The sequence below is a fragment of the Passer montanus genome, unplaced genomic scaffold, assembly GCF_014805655.1.
Source record: "Passer montanus isolate IOZ18808 unplaced genomic scaffold, ASM1480565v1 scaffold150, whole genome shotgun sequence".
NCBI lineage: Eukaryota > Metazoa > Chordata > Aves > Passeriformes > Passeridae > Passer > Passer montanus.
This window is the reverse complement of record NW_024362052.1, coordinates 812,627-828,371: the sequence shown is the minus strand read 5'-3', so window position 1 is coordinate 828,371 and position 15,745 is coordinate 812,627. Positions and strand designations below refer to the sequence as shown.

Genomic DNA, 15,745 nt, shown 5'->3' with positions numbered 1-15,745 from the left:
CTCCCTGCTGTTATTTAAGACCCCATTTAGCTGCTATTTTTTCCAGATTACATCACTTGTTTTCTTTGTTTATTAGATTCCAAGCTGACTGTTCCCTGGGATATAATGACCCTTCTCCCAAGAGGAGGAGGCTTTGTGCTTTTCTCTCCCCTTGCTAGCAGCTTCCTTTTCCTGGGGAGGGTCAACATAGCCACACAAACTCAGAGCAGCTCCAAACAAACCTTCTCCAAATGGACTCCACATAGCCACACAAACTCAGAGCAGCTCCAAACAAACGTGGAGTGCAAAGTTTTGGCTGCTGAGACCCCTGTGGAGGATTTCTGGCCCACAACACTCACCCTTACAATGTTTGCTAACAAAGGATCATTTCCTGACCCAGACTCAATTCCCATTCCTGTCTCTCTGGCAAAGGTGACCTGAGCCTGTCCATGGCCGTGCTCAGCCAAGGACTAGTGAGAGAAGTACAGTGGGCAGTCCAAAGCCCTCCATGCCATGACCTCGTCCTATGAATCAGCTCCATAGTCATCTGGCAAGGGGAATGTCCTGGAATTCAGACTTCAGTCACTTGTCATGATAACCAAAGAAGAACACCTTTGTGCTACCAGTGCCATAAGCTGTGCCTTCCTGGGAGGAGTGGTGTGCTCCTCTGGGATCAGCAAGGCTCCCTGACACAGGGAATCAGACAGGAGTGGTGCCAGAGACCTGTCCAGCTCACACCAGAGAGATCAAGCTGGCAGACTATTTCTGAGGATAATTTATATGAAAATTTAAATATTTAAGGCCCTTTAACAGTCAAAGGATACTTCAAGAGATAAAAAAACAAAGTGCCAGCAGCCATCTTAGGTTTCCCTTCGAAGAGAGAGTATGGCCTGACCTACCTGCTTCATCCCAGATGAAGGAAAGAAGGAAAACAGAATGAAACAGAGCGATGGAAGGGACAGTGGGGATAACAGGACCAGCCAGAGCAGCACACCCCCACAGAACACATGCATGCTCTCCCCACAGTTAAAGCAGCAGCAAGCGTTAGAGCCAGGCTGGTGCGATTCCCTCTGCCATCCCTGCTGGCCCATTCTGCCCGGCTGGTGCCATTCCCTCTGCCATCCCTGCAGGCCCAGCCTGCCCGGCTGGTGCCATTCCCTCTGCCATCCCTGCAGGCCCAGCCTGCCCGGCTGGTGCCATTCCCTCTGCCATCCCTGCTGGCCCATTCTGCCCGGCTCGTGCCATTCCCTCTGCCATCCCTGCAGGCCCAGCCTGCCCGGCTGGTGCCATTCCCTCTGCCATCCCTGCTGGCCCATTCTGCCCGGCTCGTGCCCTTCCCTCTCTCACTGCTGCAGGCCCAGCCTGCTCGGCTGGTGCCATTCCCTGTGCCCCTGCTGCAGGCCCAGCCTGCTCGGCTGGTGCCATTCCCTGTGCCCCTGCTGCAGGCCCAGCCTGCTCGGCTGGTGCCATTCCCTGTGCCCCTGCTGCAGGCCCAGCCTGCTCGGCTGGTGCCATTCCCTGTGCCCCTGCTGCAGGCCCAGCCTGCTCGGCTGGTGCCATTCCCTGTGCCCCTGCTGCAGGCCCAGCCTGCTCGGCTGGTGCCATTCCCTGTGCCCCTGCTGCAGGCCCAGCCTGCTCGGCTGGTGCCATTCCCTGTGCCCCTGCTGCAGGCCCAGCCTGCTCGGCTGGTGCCATTCCCTGTGCCCCTGCTGCAGGCCCAGCCTGCTCGGCTGGTGCCATTCCCTGTGCCCCTGCTGCAGGCCCAGCCTGCTCGGCTGGTGCCATTCCCTGTGCCCCTGCTGCAGGCCCAGCCTGCTCGGCTGGTGCCATTCCCTGTGCCCCTGCTGCAGGCCCAGCCTGCTCGGCTGGTGCCATTCCCTGTGCCCCTGCTGCAGGCCCAGCCTGCTCGGCTGGTGCCATTCCCTGTGCCCCTGCTGCAGGCCCAGCCTGCTCGGCTGGTGCCATTCCCTGTGCCCCTGCTGCAGGCCCAGCCTGCTCGGCTGGTGCCATTCCCTGTGCCCCTGCTGCAGGCCCAGCCTGCTCGGCTGGTGCCATTCCCTGTGCCCCTGCTGCAGGCCCAGCCTGCTCGGCTGGTGCCATTCCCTGTGCCCCTGCTGCAGGCCCAGCCTGCTCGGCTGGTGCCATTCCCTGTGCCCCTGCTGCAGGCCCAGCCTGCTCGGCTGGTGCCATTCCCTGTGCCCCTGCTGCAGGCCCAGCCTGCCCGGCTGGTGCCCTTCCCTCTGCCATCCTTGCTGGCCCAGCCCGCCCCAGCAGTCCCACACTTACTGAGCCATCCCACGCTGGGGCTGCGCTGCACTCCCAGTTCATCGTCCAGCGTGCGCGTGGCCAGGCAGGGCACGGAGCTCTCCAGCGGGCTGCGTGCTTGTGCCGGCAAGCAGGAGACGGGAGCAGCAGCAAAGAGCAGGAAGAGAGCAAAGGGGAGAAGTTAAAAGAAAAGAAAAGAAAATTATGGCAGAAAGAAAGGCTCAAGCAGTGGTACAGGGAAACCAGGCAGGAGAGAAGGTTTGAGCTGCAGAGTGCGGTCACCAAAGCCCACTCATTTAGATCCTGACATCTCCTCACAGCGTTCACTCGGCAGGGCTGGACACAGCTTTGCATCCCTGGTGTATGAAATTCAGGCATCTTTGAAGCAGATCTCATGGAAGTGAGTGAGCAGCTGCAGTGCTGGTGGCACTGAGCAGTTCCAGGCTGCAGCACCATCAGTAACAACAGGTTCCTCAAAATAAAGATCACATCATGTCCCAGGAGCCAACTTTGAGCATCCTGACCCCATCTGTACACAATCAGGCACACCAATCCAGACTTGGAAATGCTCACCTTAGTCTGCAATGCTTCCAGTGATGCCAATATACACACTGATAGGGGTTTTCCAAACATTCCTTGGACACCACCTCATTTCTGGTATTGTTCAGCTGATGCCACTGTTCAGCTATAAAGGCACTGAGGTCCCAGTTCATGTGAAAAGCTCGGGACTCATTAATGCTGAACCAGAGGAGCCATGGCTGCCCCATCCCTGGAAGTATCCAAGCAACAGGGCTTGGAGTAACCTGGGCTAGTGGAAGGTGTTCCTTCCAGGCAGTGCCTAGAACAAGATTATCTTTCAGCTCCCTTCCAACCCAAACTCCTCTAGGGTTCTAAAGTAGAATAAAACCTTTCTCCCCCTGCAGCCAGGCACCCTCCTGTCTGTGCCTCAGTTGACACCTTGCCAACAGCCTTCTATTCCCACTCAACTTGTTTCCAAGCCATGCTACCAGCATAGTGTGAACAAACAGTGCTCAGGAGGTGTTTAGGCAGCACCCACGCCGTGATGGGACCGTGCCATTATTTATGGCAGTTAAACACACACACTTGAACACATCACAGTTTTCTACAGGCTCTGCCAGCTTGAGTTTAGCAGTATTTAATAACTTCTCACTTGCCAAAGGCTCCCACAGGTGTTAAATTATACAAAATGCTGGCAGGCATGAAGCTCTGAAAGAAAAATCTCAAAATGGAAAGCAAATGTTATCACAGAAGGCTGGTAAATATTGGTCAGTCCTCGGGCACCTGCAGAAGAAATGGGGACCACAGATCCCATGTTACAGCATGGCAAAGCCCAAGGTGTGCCAGCTGGAGAGCTGCTAGCCCAGGTGCCACGTACTGCTCCAGGGGTGCAGGACAAGCGCTGTGCCAGGAAGGGATACAAAGAATTCTTCAAAAGCCACTCAACAAAACCAGACACACACAAAAACCCCTGCAGGGGTCTCATCAACATGCAAATATCCCTGCTGAACATTTCATCCAGCTCAACCTTCTACCAATGAAGCAAGAAAAAGGGCTGTGTCTTCACAAAGTAACGTGGAGGGATTGCTTAGTCCAAATTTGTATGCCCAGAATTTTGGCAATTATCTTTTTCCTACTGAACAGACAGCAAAGGAGTTCTGTGATTTATCCTCCTCCATCCATGGCACACAAGGAACTACCCTCTTTTCCCAATTCCTTTCCCAGAGCAAAGGGATGATTCCTGACAAAACATCCTGCCACAGCATGACCCACATCAGCCTCTACGATGCAGCAATGGAGAGCAGCTGTCAGAGCACACTATGGCTGTGTCTCTGCCCATCTGATCACTTTCTTACCTTCAAACAGAGCAGTGACACCCAAGATGGGGGCTGAGGATGACTTGTCCAGGGACCACAGAGCCACCCCCATCCCTAGAGAGGGTTGGGAAAGGATAGAGATGCCCCAGGTTAGAGATGATCCAGTTACGGCAGGGAGACGGGCAATATATCTCTCTTTCTTAGGTTCCTGAATTTCTAGAGACATCTCGGATAACTGCATGGGGCTCATCATCTCAGAAGTCAAAAATAAGAACATTTTGGAGGTCCTAAGACTTCAGTTATTTTAGTGCTCTGACCCAAGTAAGACAGAGCCACCGCAGGATTTTTTTGAGCTACGGCCCAGGGTATATTTCCAAATTTCAGACCTAGCAAACAGATCCCACCCCTGGAAGTGTTCAAGGGCAGGCTGGCTGGCTTGCAGAAGGTGTCCCTGCTGAGCCAGTCAAGCAGGGGGCAGCTACACCAGCCTGTAAAGCTGTTGTGCAGAGGGCAGGCAGATGCTCAGACCTTTTGGATGGAAGTTTCACTGACACTGAGATGAAAACAAACACCTACCTGGAAAGAAACTCAAGGGGAATTTAGGAGTGCTTGGGGCTGGTGGCACAGCCATTATGGTGATTAGCTATGCTAGGAGACAGCTGCACTCCCGTTGGCCTCATATATTTTTTATCTGTTTAAAGGACACATGAGACACCCACTGAATCCAAGATATAACCCGATCAAACAGATTCTGTAGTTACTTTTCCATTGAAGTGTAAATAATAAATAACAGTAACAACCATTCATCAGGTATTTCCCCCATGTGCCAGTCTTGCCCTCCTCAAAGTCTCAATGCACTTGTACTGTCATGGAACAGAGTGTGTTATACATCCTCAGAGCACATCAATATCCCAGGTGGGAGAACAGAGACAGAACAACATAAAAGGAGTGCTGATGGCCAGACCAGGAAAGAATTCCTGGAGAATCAGCCCAGCTGAGCCAGGACCTGCACAGAGCATTCAAACAAGAACAAGAAACGAACAAAATTTAAATCACTTAAAATCCAAGTAAAGAAGGCCTTTAGCCATGGAAAATGAGCAGGAGTAAGAATGTGAGGAATGCCCTTTGTCAGCATCACTGTTCCTAGGACAAGCTCTGCCTATGTGCAGGAAAAGGGGCTTGCAGCCGAGAACTGAGGGCATCCCCTACAAGAGGTGATGGAAACACCTGAGCACCAGGAGCTGAAATCTTGTGTGTCTGGGGCTCAGCCTCCCACAAACCATGGCCACAGGCCAGGGTTCTGCTCCCCACAGCAAACCTGGCCATCAAAGGTCCAGAAAGGCTCAGAGACACGGAGGTGGTAACAGAAAGCAGATCCCTTCCCTCCACACCATGGGGAGCACACTGTGGGAAGGCATCCAGAGGGCCAGGCGGGCTGGGGCTTGTAGCAATGTGGTCCAGCAGGAGTCCCTCCATGACTCCTCCAGCTATAGCACTCATCTGGCCACGCTGTCCCTAAAGCTGTCATTTCCTCCCAGTGCTCTCCCTAGATCCCAGTCCCTCCCCTCTCCACTGGCACTTTCCATGTGCCAACAGGGCACATCCTGCAGGGATGTTCACTGAGAACACTCCCTTGGTTCACATTACTGCACCTTGCCTTACTTGCTCACTCACCACCTTATCAAGGCAGTGGACACGACAAGAGGCATCACGCAGAGCAAGGAACAGTCTCCACATGCACACACTCCTGCTGCAAAATCAAAGCATGATCCAAGGTAGGAAATATTAATGATGTGTGAGAATAGGTTAGGGAGGAATGTTAGGGTGAGTTTTAGAAGCCAAACACAGCAAGCTAAGAGGCCTTTGGTGGAGCAAGAAGAAAATAATTTCTTCACTTGCTTTTATTTTCTGGGTGTTTTAAAATGGCAACTTTTAGTCCAATTTCCAGACTGCCACAGGAGACAGTCAAGAGAACTCCAAGGCGTGAGAAGAGGCATAACTCTCCTCTTTTTTTTATTACCATGAGCAAGAAGACCCCAAATCTCCACCCAGGGGCAAGCACTGATTCAGTGCCCAGGCCTCTGTACCTGTCTGCATACACACACACACACACACACGTTTAGGGACACCACTACCAACGTGGCACTAACTACTACACCTTTTTTAGAGGGAACAGGACACATATTCACAATGCACACCACAAAATTATTTGAGGATGAATAAAGCAAGATGGAAATCAGCTTTACCCCACTGGACAATGATTGTATGGCAATAAAATGCAAGCTAGGTGTTACTGCCAGGTCATTTTTGATTCACAGTGCCACCGACACTGTTACAGACACAGAATGTGCACAGAAGCTTGGTTTCTGCCCAAATGTTTCAGGTGATCAGCCTTTTAAGGTTCAGGCCCCACCAAAGTCTGTGGCGAATCTCTCTTTCCTATCGCTGCTCCTAAACCATCTCCTGGACACCAGCTGCCCTCCTGCCTGCCCTGCAGTCCCTGCCAGTCCAGTGAAGGTGTGGTTAGAGCACCGTGCCAGGGCCAAGCAGCCTGCAGAGCCCCTGCTGATGCGCCATCAGCACGGCCTCGCTGCTCCTGGGGTTAGGAAGCGGGGTCAGGGCCACGCAGTTAGTTCTGGGCGGGCGGGTTGCCATGACAGAGAAGGCCATAGCCAGGTAGCCTCTGCATTACCATTATCAGGGTTGGAAAACATCCTACTTGCACTGGAGACGGTCTTTCCAATGTCAGCCAGCGAGCGCAGGTTGGATTTCTTGGTCTGGTGCCGGTGCTTCCTGAGCAGCGTGTAGGTGACCTTGTCCTTCAGCTCGGGTTTCAGCAGCCCCGTCTCGATCTGATTGTCAACGATCATCTCTGTGCCGGCACAGGAAGGGGGAGGGAGGAAAGGGACAGCAAAATTAACCACCGAGCTCAAAACCGCTTCCAGGGAGAGCACAGAGAGAGGGCTTGGAGGCATTTTCACCCTGCCTTTTTGAAGGCTTTCTTACCACCTCAAAGCCAGCTTTTATTTATATGAAAACCTCTTTTAGACATTCCTTTTGAAACAGAACAGAAGCATTTCCATCCAGCATGAGCCACTAACACACACCTCTTGCACTCAAATTCCCTTCTGCTATTTCCCACATGCCATAGAGCCTATTTCAAAGACCAGGGTAAGATAGGTCTTAGCTCAGAAATGGAATCCCCTCTGAGCCTGGACTTTTGTGAGGATGCTATTCTAAGTTCCACGATGCTCCCATAAAGCACACAGAAAATCTTCAATCAGATTCAACAAGGCCTGAGTTCACCTTGCAGGCCCCCAGTAAAACCTAATCTAAAGATAGGAAGAAGTCCTGGAGATGAGCCACTAATTAAATTATTCACTTGCAGGACTGAAGTGATGGCAACTACAAGTGGCAGAACTTGCTCCAGTTACCACAGGATGTATTATATGGCTTTACTTTTCATGGAGTCACCAGGAGAAAAGGCCTCCAGCGCCCTCAATGCCTGCTCACTTCCCATCAATTCCCTCCTTTCTCCTCCCTTATCCCAGAAGAAAAAGGCAAAAAAGGTGGCCAGACTTATGAAGAATGTCCCCTGCGCAGAAAGTCTCGCATGAAGCTGTTCCCTCGGTGACTCAAGTTCATGTGCTGTCCCCCCGAGGGCAAGTGGCAGCTCATATTTGTCTGCTGGTAACTTTTATTTGTGCTAATAATAAAAGTTATGGCAAGGGGGAGGCAGGACACGCATCACATTTGCTAACTCAGTGAGTCAGAAAGTCATCCTCGACGTGCTGCTCAGAATTAAAGCCTCTCCAAATCCCCAAGGAAGCACCTAGCTCTTCCTCTCAAATTAAGACAGGGTGGGCAAACGCACGTAGGTACCCTTACACAACATGCTTGGCAAAAGGCTGACCTTTGCTAAATGTTATATTAATACAAGCTTTTCTTGCTCATGGTTTTGGTTAGTGATTTTTGGAATACTTCCTTCCAAACCTTCATTCAAGTTTATCCTTCTCTATCTGGCACTTCCCTTCCCTGTTGCTGATAAAAGACGAACAACAAAGAGAGTTTTCCTTTGGAGTGTTCCTTTCCTTTGTGTCACTACCAGACACCAGCCCAGTGATCATGATTAAATCATCCTGGAAATCCAGTGCTGGATATCCCTACCTGTCTGATTAAGGGTCTGGACCAGCAAAAACACCCTGCTCAGGACAGTGTCACAGCAACAGCAGCCACGATGTGTAATTTAATCTCCTAGGAATTAAATTTAATTTGGGGGTTGAAGAAGGAGATTGAACTTGACGTCTCCAAGGAACTTCAAAAGAAAATTTAATGTTTGAGGGTTTAAAGTTTTGGACCATGAACATCAGCTTCTGAAGCAGGTTCACCTTCAGTAGAAAACTTGAGAGGTTCTTGGGGGGTTTATTTTGTTAAAAGTTTGCAAAGCTGTGCTTTTGGATACACAGACACAAAAGCAAAGATGTCACCAAAAGCACCTGCAAAACTACGATCAAACTCTGTATTTAACACCAGAAGCAGCTGTAATTCCAAGTCTTACAATCCAGTGTATGGGAGAATTCCATGGCAGGATAATTTTGAGCTTACTTCCTGAGACGATCATTCAAAGCACTGAGTTTTGGCAGAGGAAGTACTTAATTTTGCTCTTTAAGATCTCCTCATGTAATGGCTCTTAAACTCAGCATTTTGGTTAAATGTCCCTCCACTGGATGGCTCACTTGGAAAAGTTATTTTCCCTAACTTCTCACACACCATGGGCAACGCGATGTGGCTCTCAGCATGTCACCGAGCGTCACTCTGGGCCACAGCTGATTTGACTGTACAAAACCTGCCCTCCCACTCTGCAGAGCAGAGCACCAGCTGGTGCTAGGGGTGCTCTCCCCTCTCCCTTGCTGGGGGCTCCTAAACACAGCCCCACCTGCCCTCAGTGGGCAGCTGAACACCTCACCCAAGAGGAGTTCCTGGCCCAAGATGTTCTGCCTGAACAGTACCTGATGGGTGTCTCTGCCCCCAGACACGTGGCCCTTTCATGTGTCACCTTTTCCATAGTGAACATAAATTAAATTGATGTCTTTTGCTCTTCTTCCTGCACTGAGAAGGACCCTTTTCATCTATCTGTTATCTTTCTGCAGATACTTTCTAGTTTCCCCCTCTTATTCCTTGTTCTTTCTTTTTTTTCTCTCTTTTATTGGAAAAGCAGTGCTTTTTCATTAAAACCACCCATAAAGCCATACCAGGATTAAGAAAAATTTGTGGGGAAGTGGTGAGAGAAAGAGCCATGGCAGGTGTACTTACCCACCACCTGTGGGAGGGAAGAGGCCTCCATATCCAGCATGATGGAGCCCTTCTCTATGCACGTCCTCAGCTCGAACAGGCTGTGCAGAGACAAGGTGGCCACGTGCGGTTTGCTCCATCGCTCCCCACCTTGCTCCACCTTCTCCTCAAACTTGATCCACCTGCAACGGGCCAGAGCAATGACATGGGGTTAAGGCTGTTGCCTCCTTGCAGGGAAATAAATCATGTGAATGCCTTCACTGTCTTGGCAGTTCTGGTTTAATGGTTGGACTCCATCGTCCTGGAAGGCTGTTCTGAGCTAAATGATTCTGTGATTCAGTTTCAGGCTATAAAATATGGAATCATCCACTGGCAAGATGGAGGTAGCATGGAATACTGCTGTCCCATACCCACAGGCTGACAAAGGAGGGAAGAGAGGAGCACAAGCCAGCCATGTCTGAAGGCACTCTTAGAGAACAAATGAGCCACCAAAGGTGAAGGCACCAATTAAGGAGCTCATTCTTTCCCTCCAGCTGCTGTTTAATTATTTAACCAAGCAGGTCTGAAAATCCCAGAAAACTTATCTCTAATGGAAGGTGAGAGCAAAGGGTAAATCCTGGTTGTGCAAAACACTCTTTACACCCCTAGAACTACATCCCAACAGCAGGGAAGCAGGAGGCTCCATGTCCCCAGGCTCCAGCCCACCCCCAGCTCCCCCTGCAGCCTTGACCCTGCCCTTGGCCCCGCAGCGCACAGGGATGGGCAGCAGGGATGGAGCACAGGGCTCCTGGGAGGCTGGGGCATCTCAGCTGGCCCACACCTTCTTCCTCACCACAGCACCCAGCAACAGCTCTGGTGTAAACTGGGGGTGCAGGAAAATGTGATTCAGTATGCCCTAATGGCAAGGCAGAAATGCTTTTTAATCCCCCCTTCAGACACCATTTTAATATATGTGGAAAACAAAAATTCCAGTGAGCAATATAAAGGGATTATTAAGAAAAAACCCCACACACATAAGGTAAGGAAGCTCATAAATTTGTTCAAAAGAATACTATTAACAGCAAGTGAAATTATCTTTAATCCTGAAAAATGTATTACTTGAACATTAATCAATTATGCTTCACAATTGAAATAATCTCTTTTTGAGACTTGGTTTTTTTAAAGCTGCTTTTTAACTCAAGATAAAAGACTGATTTTCATCTCCAATTAATAAAGTCCTTTTAGTTCACAAAAACTGAGTGTTTCCTAGGACACCTGAGGGACCTGGGTGGATGCAAATCTGTGCACTTCAGGGGCTTTGTGTGGAGTTATATTTACCCTGTTACAGCAGGAAGGCTGCAAATTACCAGTGTTTGTCCTTCCAGGGAAAGTTATTACTCACAACTATCAATATTTGCTTTTTGTTTACTTTTCTCACTACAACCCACAGACCAGGCACAATACACCTAACATGAACTTGCAAACCTGGGTGAACAAATGCCTGCTCGATTCCCACCATCAGAGAGTGGTGTGGGTTGGGAGGGAGCTCACAGCTCACCTAGCTCCAAACTGCTGCCATGGCCAGGAACACCTTCACTCAGCAGCCTGCTCTACCATGGGAATGCCTGCATGACAGTGTTGGACTACGGGATGGTGGATGCAGGATTTTTGAACTTCTGTTATGATGTTTTTTGTTGTATAAGCTGTGCCAGGAATTACATTTTCACCCTTTTACACCTGATAATATCAATACAGCTTTCACGGGGCTGCTGGGAGTGAGGAGCAGCAGGCAGAAGGAATGTGTAGGTGTCAGAACAGAGCAGGAGGGAGATGAGGAAGGTAATTTCATTGTTTGCTTTCTCAAATATGAGTGCAGCCTTTAGCCCTGCACCGGAGTGCAGGCAGCACTGCTCTCCCCCGCTGAGAGCTGTGCAGTTCTACACTGGGGCCAGGGGAAGCATCAACACCACGAGGTCTCTTCTGCCCTCTCCTCTCTCCTCCACTGGCACAGCTCTGCACTTTTTCCTGTGTTCAGTACCTGCTCCTGCAACTTCCCAGTTTTGGGAAGAGAGCTGTTCTGCAGCAGCAGATGTAAAACAACCCCAAAACACTCAGCAACTCTCAGGAGGTTTTATGGTGCAAGATTAAGTAATTTCAGAAATGAACTGAAAAATCCTGAACAATCAGACACTTTGTAAGATCACTATCCACAAAGGCAGGAGGTTGGGCCAATTTAGAAATTTAACAGCACTTCAACAGGATGCTTCATTACATTCTGTGTCATTTATACAAACAATCATGGATCCATTCAGGTTGGCAAAGTCCTCTACGATCATCCAATCCAGACATTAACCCAGCAAAGCCAAGGTCACCACCAACCCATGTGCCTAAGCATCACACCCACACATTTGTTAAATCCCAGGAGAGAGGAGGACTCCACCACTACCCTGAGCAGACACCCCTATGGGTGAAGAAATTTTTCCTAATATCCAGCCTAAACCTCCCCTGGCACACCTTGAGGCTGTTTGCTCTTGTCCTGTGGTTTGCTGCTTGGGATAAGAACCCTGCAGAGAACCCCACACACAGCTCAGTGCAGCACTCCTACTAAAAAAGTGTAAAAAGACCTAAATCAGGAGGTGCTAAATTCATGGTAAGAGGAAAGAACAGCAATAAAGGGAGAAAAAGGATGAGCAACAAGCCAGAAGTTAAGAGAGTAAAAGGTGAAAACTCATTAGTTCCCCAAATGACTGAGAAGCAAAAATAAATTAAGATAAGAGGTAGGTGGTGGAGCAGCTTCATTAAATCACAGGTAAAGAAGATTAGGGTGACCAAACAGGGGCTAACTTTGAACAGAGACAGTGCCCTTAAGAGGGGGAGGTGGGGAAAAGCTTAGCCAGCCACCATAAAGGAAAACCCCCAGGCTCAATGAGGAAAATTGGGAATAGATCAGTGGTGTTCAGATATAAACTACATGGAACTCATAGCAGCCAGACCCCAAAAACACCCCAGCTTTTTTGTCATGGCTTTTTGACCAAACTAACAGCAGCATCAAAGAGCCCAACCAAGGAACTCAAAGCAAGCATCCCCATCCAGCATTTAACGTGCATCTTGAATAATTTCTTCACAAGAAAATACCTTAAAGCTTTTTTCCTATTTAAAACGAATTCCATCAGTAACTCACTAGGACAGGGACAGCCTGTCCCTGTGAGGTGGGACCAAGCTCAAAAGCCACTTTGGGGCAATAGTACTGAAGCGGTTTTGACTCGGCCAAATTGGAATTGGCAACTTCTGCCAATTCCGGCTGAGACATGTCCCCCTTTGCAAAGCACTACTGAGCCCCTACTTTTCTCTCCACAGGCAAACTATTGCAATCCATCTGGCACTCTCTTGTTTCCCTAATTTTTCTTTTGGAATATTTAAGCAAACCCTAAAATTTACCAAAGAATGGTAATTTGAACCATACAGGCTCCTTCCTGCGGCTTCCCCATGCGATGCTGCAGCACGGGTATGTGCTAAAACAGGAATTTCCCATGGAAAGCACTGCTGGCTGCCCTTCCCTTTGGGGGTAAAGGAAAACCAACCCACCTTGCAGTCTCCTTCCACTCCATCTCCTGTCCATCGACAGCCAGAAGCTCGTCCAGCTCGGTGAAGAGCTGCGGGGGCGCGGGGCTGTCATCTTCCTCTCCGAGGATGAAGCGGATGCGCTCGGCGGCGGGGGAGACTGCAGAGGTGAAAATACTGCGGTTAACGGCCTGCGAGATGACCAGGGACGTGCGGCTCCTCTCCTTGCCCTGCTCCCCAAGGCCATTCAGCTGCTTCTCCAGGCTGCCTCTGCCATCTGACATCCTCGTCGCTGCGGACGCAGGCACGGGAGCGAGGGTGCCTCTATCTCCCTCTCTCCCCTTCCTTGTCTCTCACTGAACTTCTTACAAGTTCAAGCTGGGAGTAAAGTTCAGGAAAACTTGTCTCTTCCTACAGACCTTAACTATGTTACAGCAATTTGCAGTCCTTGTGAAAAAAAAGCACCATGGAGCTCAGAACCAATGTGCTCTGTGGCGCTGCCCGAGGACCTGCCGCTCTCTGAGCAGCCCGGATCCTTCACCCCCTTTTTTATATGACCTAAAACCAGTTCCAGCCAAACCAATTGGGGGCTTGCTGGCACAGCATCCCACTGCTGGCTTTCCCCTCCCTCCCTGCCAGCCAGGTTTGGGCTGCCATTGGCCTGCAAGGCAGGCTGGAACCTCCCCAGCCCACCACTGGAAAGCACAGGAATACTTAACAGTAGGGTTGTCTCCTCTATACATGAAGAATGCAACCCAATGCATTTAGTCAGGCACCAATGCACTGAAAAAAAACAACTGGTCCCGGTTGGAAAAGACTTCAACACACAGCACAAGCAAGGCCTGTTTGCATTATAAGCTCAAGAAAAAGGACAAAAACCCTTTCCTTGTTAAGGGTTCAAAACTCAAACCTCACAACATCACTGTCCCCATCCTCGCAAGGCCCGAGGGCATTGCCTAAAGCTAAATGGAGCCCACAGTATCAGAGTCACCTTGCTGGAGGGCTCCTTGGGGTCCACAGCCTTTTTCTCAGCATATCACCTTAAAACAAAGGTGTGACCATGTGAAATTTTAAGACTGACATCCTTTCTGCTGGGTGTTTATCAGCATTAGAGATATACAGCAGACTATGAACTTTGAACAGTTCTGCTAAAAACTCATTTCTTTTCAAAAGATCAGCTGGCTGTCTCTTGCAAAATAATTAATTACATCAGGTGTCCAACCACATTGATTTTTCCAGGGTAAACAGACTCAGTTTGCAACAGGAAAAAAGAAACCAGTAAAAAACATGCCCTTTACTCCTTTTTCTTTTCCTTAAATAAACTTTGATAGCTTTCTTCCTAAATTACTCAGAGTGATGATGCTTCAGTGATATAGATTTCCCTTTGACTGAAAGTATATTTGTAATCATAAATGCACTTGGAATCTCCTGGGAGCCAAGGACCTTGCCCTGCTACTACAGCAGCCTCCCCATCACGAGGCATTCAACTTCCTGCAGGCTTCAGGAGAGCTGGAGAGAGACTTCTGACTGGGCCTGGACTGGCAGGACAAGGGGGAATGGCTTCCCACTGACACAGGGCAGGGTTACATGGGATATCGAGAAGAAATCCTTCCCTATGAGGGTGGGCAGGCCCTGGTACAGCTTGCCCAGAGAAGCTGTGGCTGCCCCATCCCTGGCAGCATCCAAGGCCAGGCTGAATGGGGCTTGGGGCAACCTGGGTTAGTGGAAGGTGTTCCTGCCCATGGCAGGGGACTGGGGATGCCAGACTATCCATCCATATCATGCATGTTCCATTGTCTTCTCCCTTTACCTGCACTAATGAATCTCAATATACTTTTATATTCAAATAGAATTCAAATATCACAGCTAGAAAACAAATAAAACACACATCCATCTTACTGCTTCAAAAAGCCAGGTGGACCACAGAAGAGGCTGCTGCTTGGGAGAGGCTGTAAGAGAGGGGACTGCAGAGCTTCTTGAGCTGTTGAAGGCATCCACTGGAACCAGTGGGAACAGTCTCTCTGGAGTCACTCTGAAGTGGTTTTACTATACAGAACATCACAGTGACATTCCCAGCCATGGCATGATCACTGCACACCGAGCCTGGGTGCCCACTGTCTGTCACCCCCTCTCTCTTGCCTGCCCCCTCTCTCTCCCTGTAGCTCACTTCCAGTTATCCACACTTAGGGCCCATGATAAGGCTCACAGCCCCATTAGGGCACTTGCTGGGTCACAGGTCCCGATGCTCGCCTGACCACGCGTTCTTTATTGCCATCTGTGGGTTAATGGGCCGTTGATGGGTTGTTTATGCGCTCCCTTTAGCAGGGAGAACATATTTTCACCCTAATCTCCAGGCGAACACTGTGTGCTCGGCGTGGGCAGTTGGCTGAGCCCCGGGCTGAGGGACTGGAGAGTCATTAACCCGGGGGGTGACCCCTCAGCCCTCTGTCTGCTCGACCTTTGAGCACCACCTCGCCAGCCTTGGCCATCACCTTCGCTTCCACCTCTCCCTTCCAGCTCGGGAGCTGCTCAAACCACACTGCTGGCGCCAGAAACGGCTCAGGCTGCTCAATGCTGTGCTCCTTGCTGTCTTCTTCAAGAGATCAACCTGATGGCCAGCAGACATTTGCAGAAGAGAAAAGGCTAATCCACAAATTTAGATGGCCGGGGTTATATTTTTCCCCTGAATGGGAGAGGAATTAACACATTAATTGCAGAGTTCCAACACAACACAGATACAGAGGCAATGCCATCCATGGGGATGTCTCTCACTTGCCTCTCTTCCCTTTCCAGTTCCATTCAGCCACACACAGTCTGTGAGGCAGCTTATAAAA

The 15,745-nt window shown here is 49.9% G+C and overlaps 1 protein-coding gene across 9 annotated transcripts in view; it reads right to left on the bottom strand.

The window, feature by feature from the left end:
• The window catches only part of SLC4A4 (solute carrier family 4 member 4), a 125,898-nt gene that overhangs the window by 41,044 nt on the left and 69,109 nt on the right, over window positions 1–15,745 (bottom strand). For 4 of the 9 annotated variants that reach the window (XM_039701874.1, XM_039701869.1, XM_039701877.1 and 1 more), the window contains 5 exons: window positions 12,936–13,071; window positions 9,393–9,553; window positions 6,772–6,951; window positions 4,119–4,193; window positions 2,266–2,361 (listed from right to left, as the gene is read on the bottom strand). In XM_039701874.1, the coding sequence (XP_039557808.1) occupies window positions 2,266–2,361; window positions 4,119–4,193; window positions 6,772–6,951; window positions 9,393–9,553; window positions 12,936–13,071 (648 nt within the window). The remainder of the gene's footprint in view (window positions 1–2,265; window positions 2,362–4,118; window positions 4,194–6,771; window positions 6,952–9,392; window positions 9,554–12,935; window positions 13,072–15,745) is intronic. The other 5 variants (XM_039701878.1, XM_039701870.1, XM_039701872.1 and 2 more) reach the window with 5 other exon arrangements.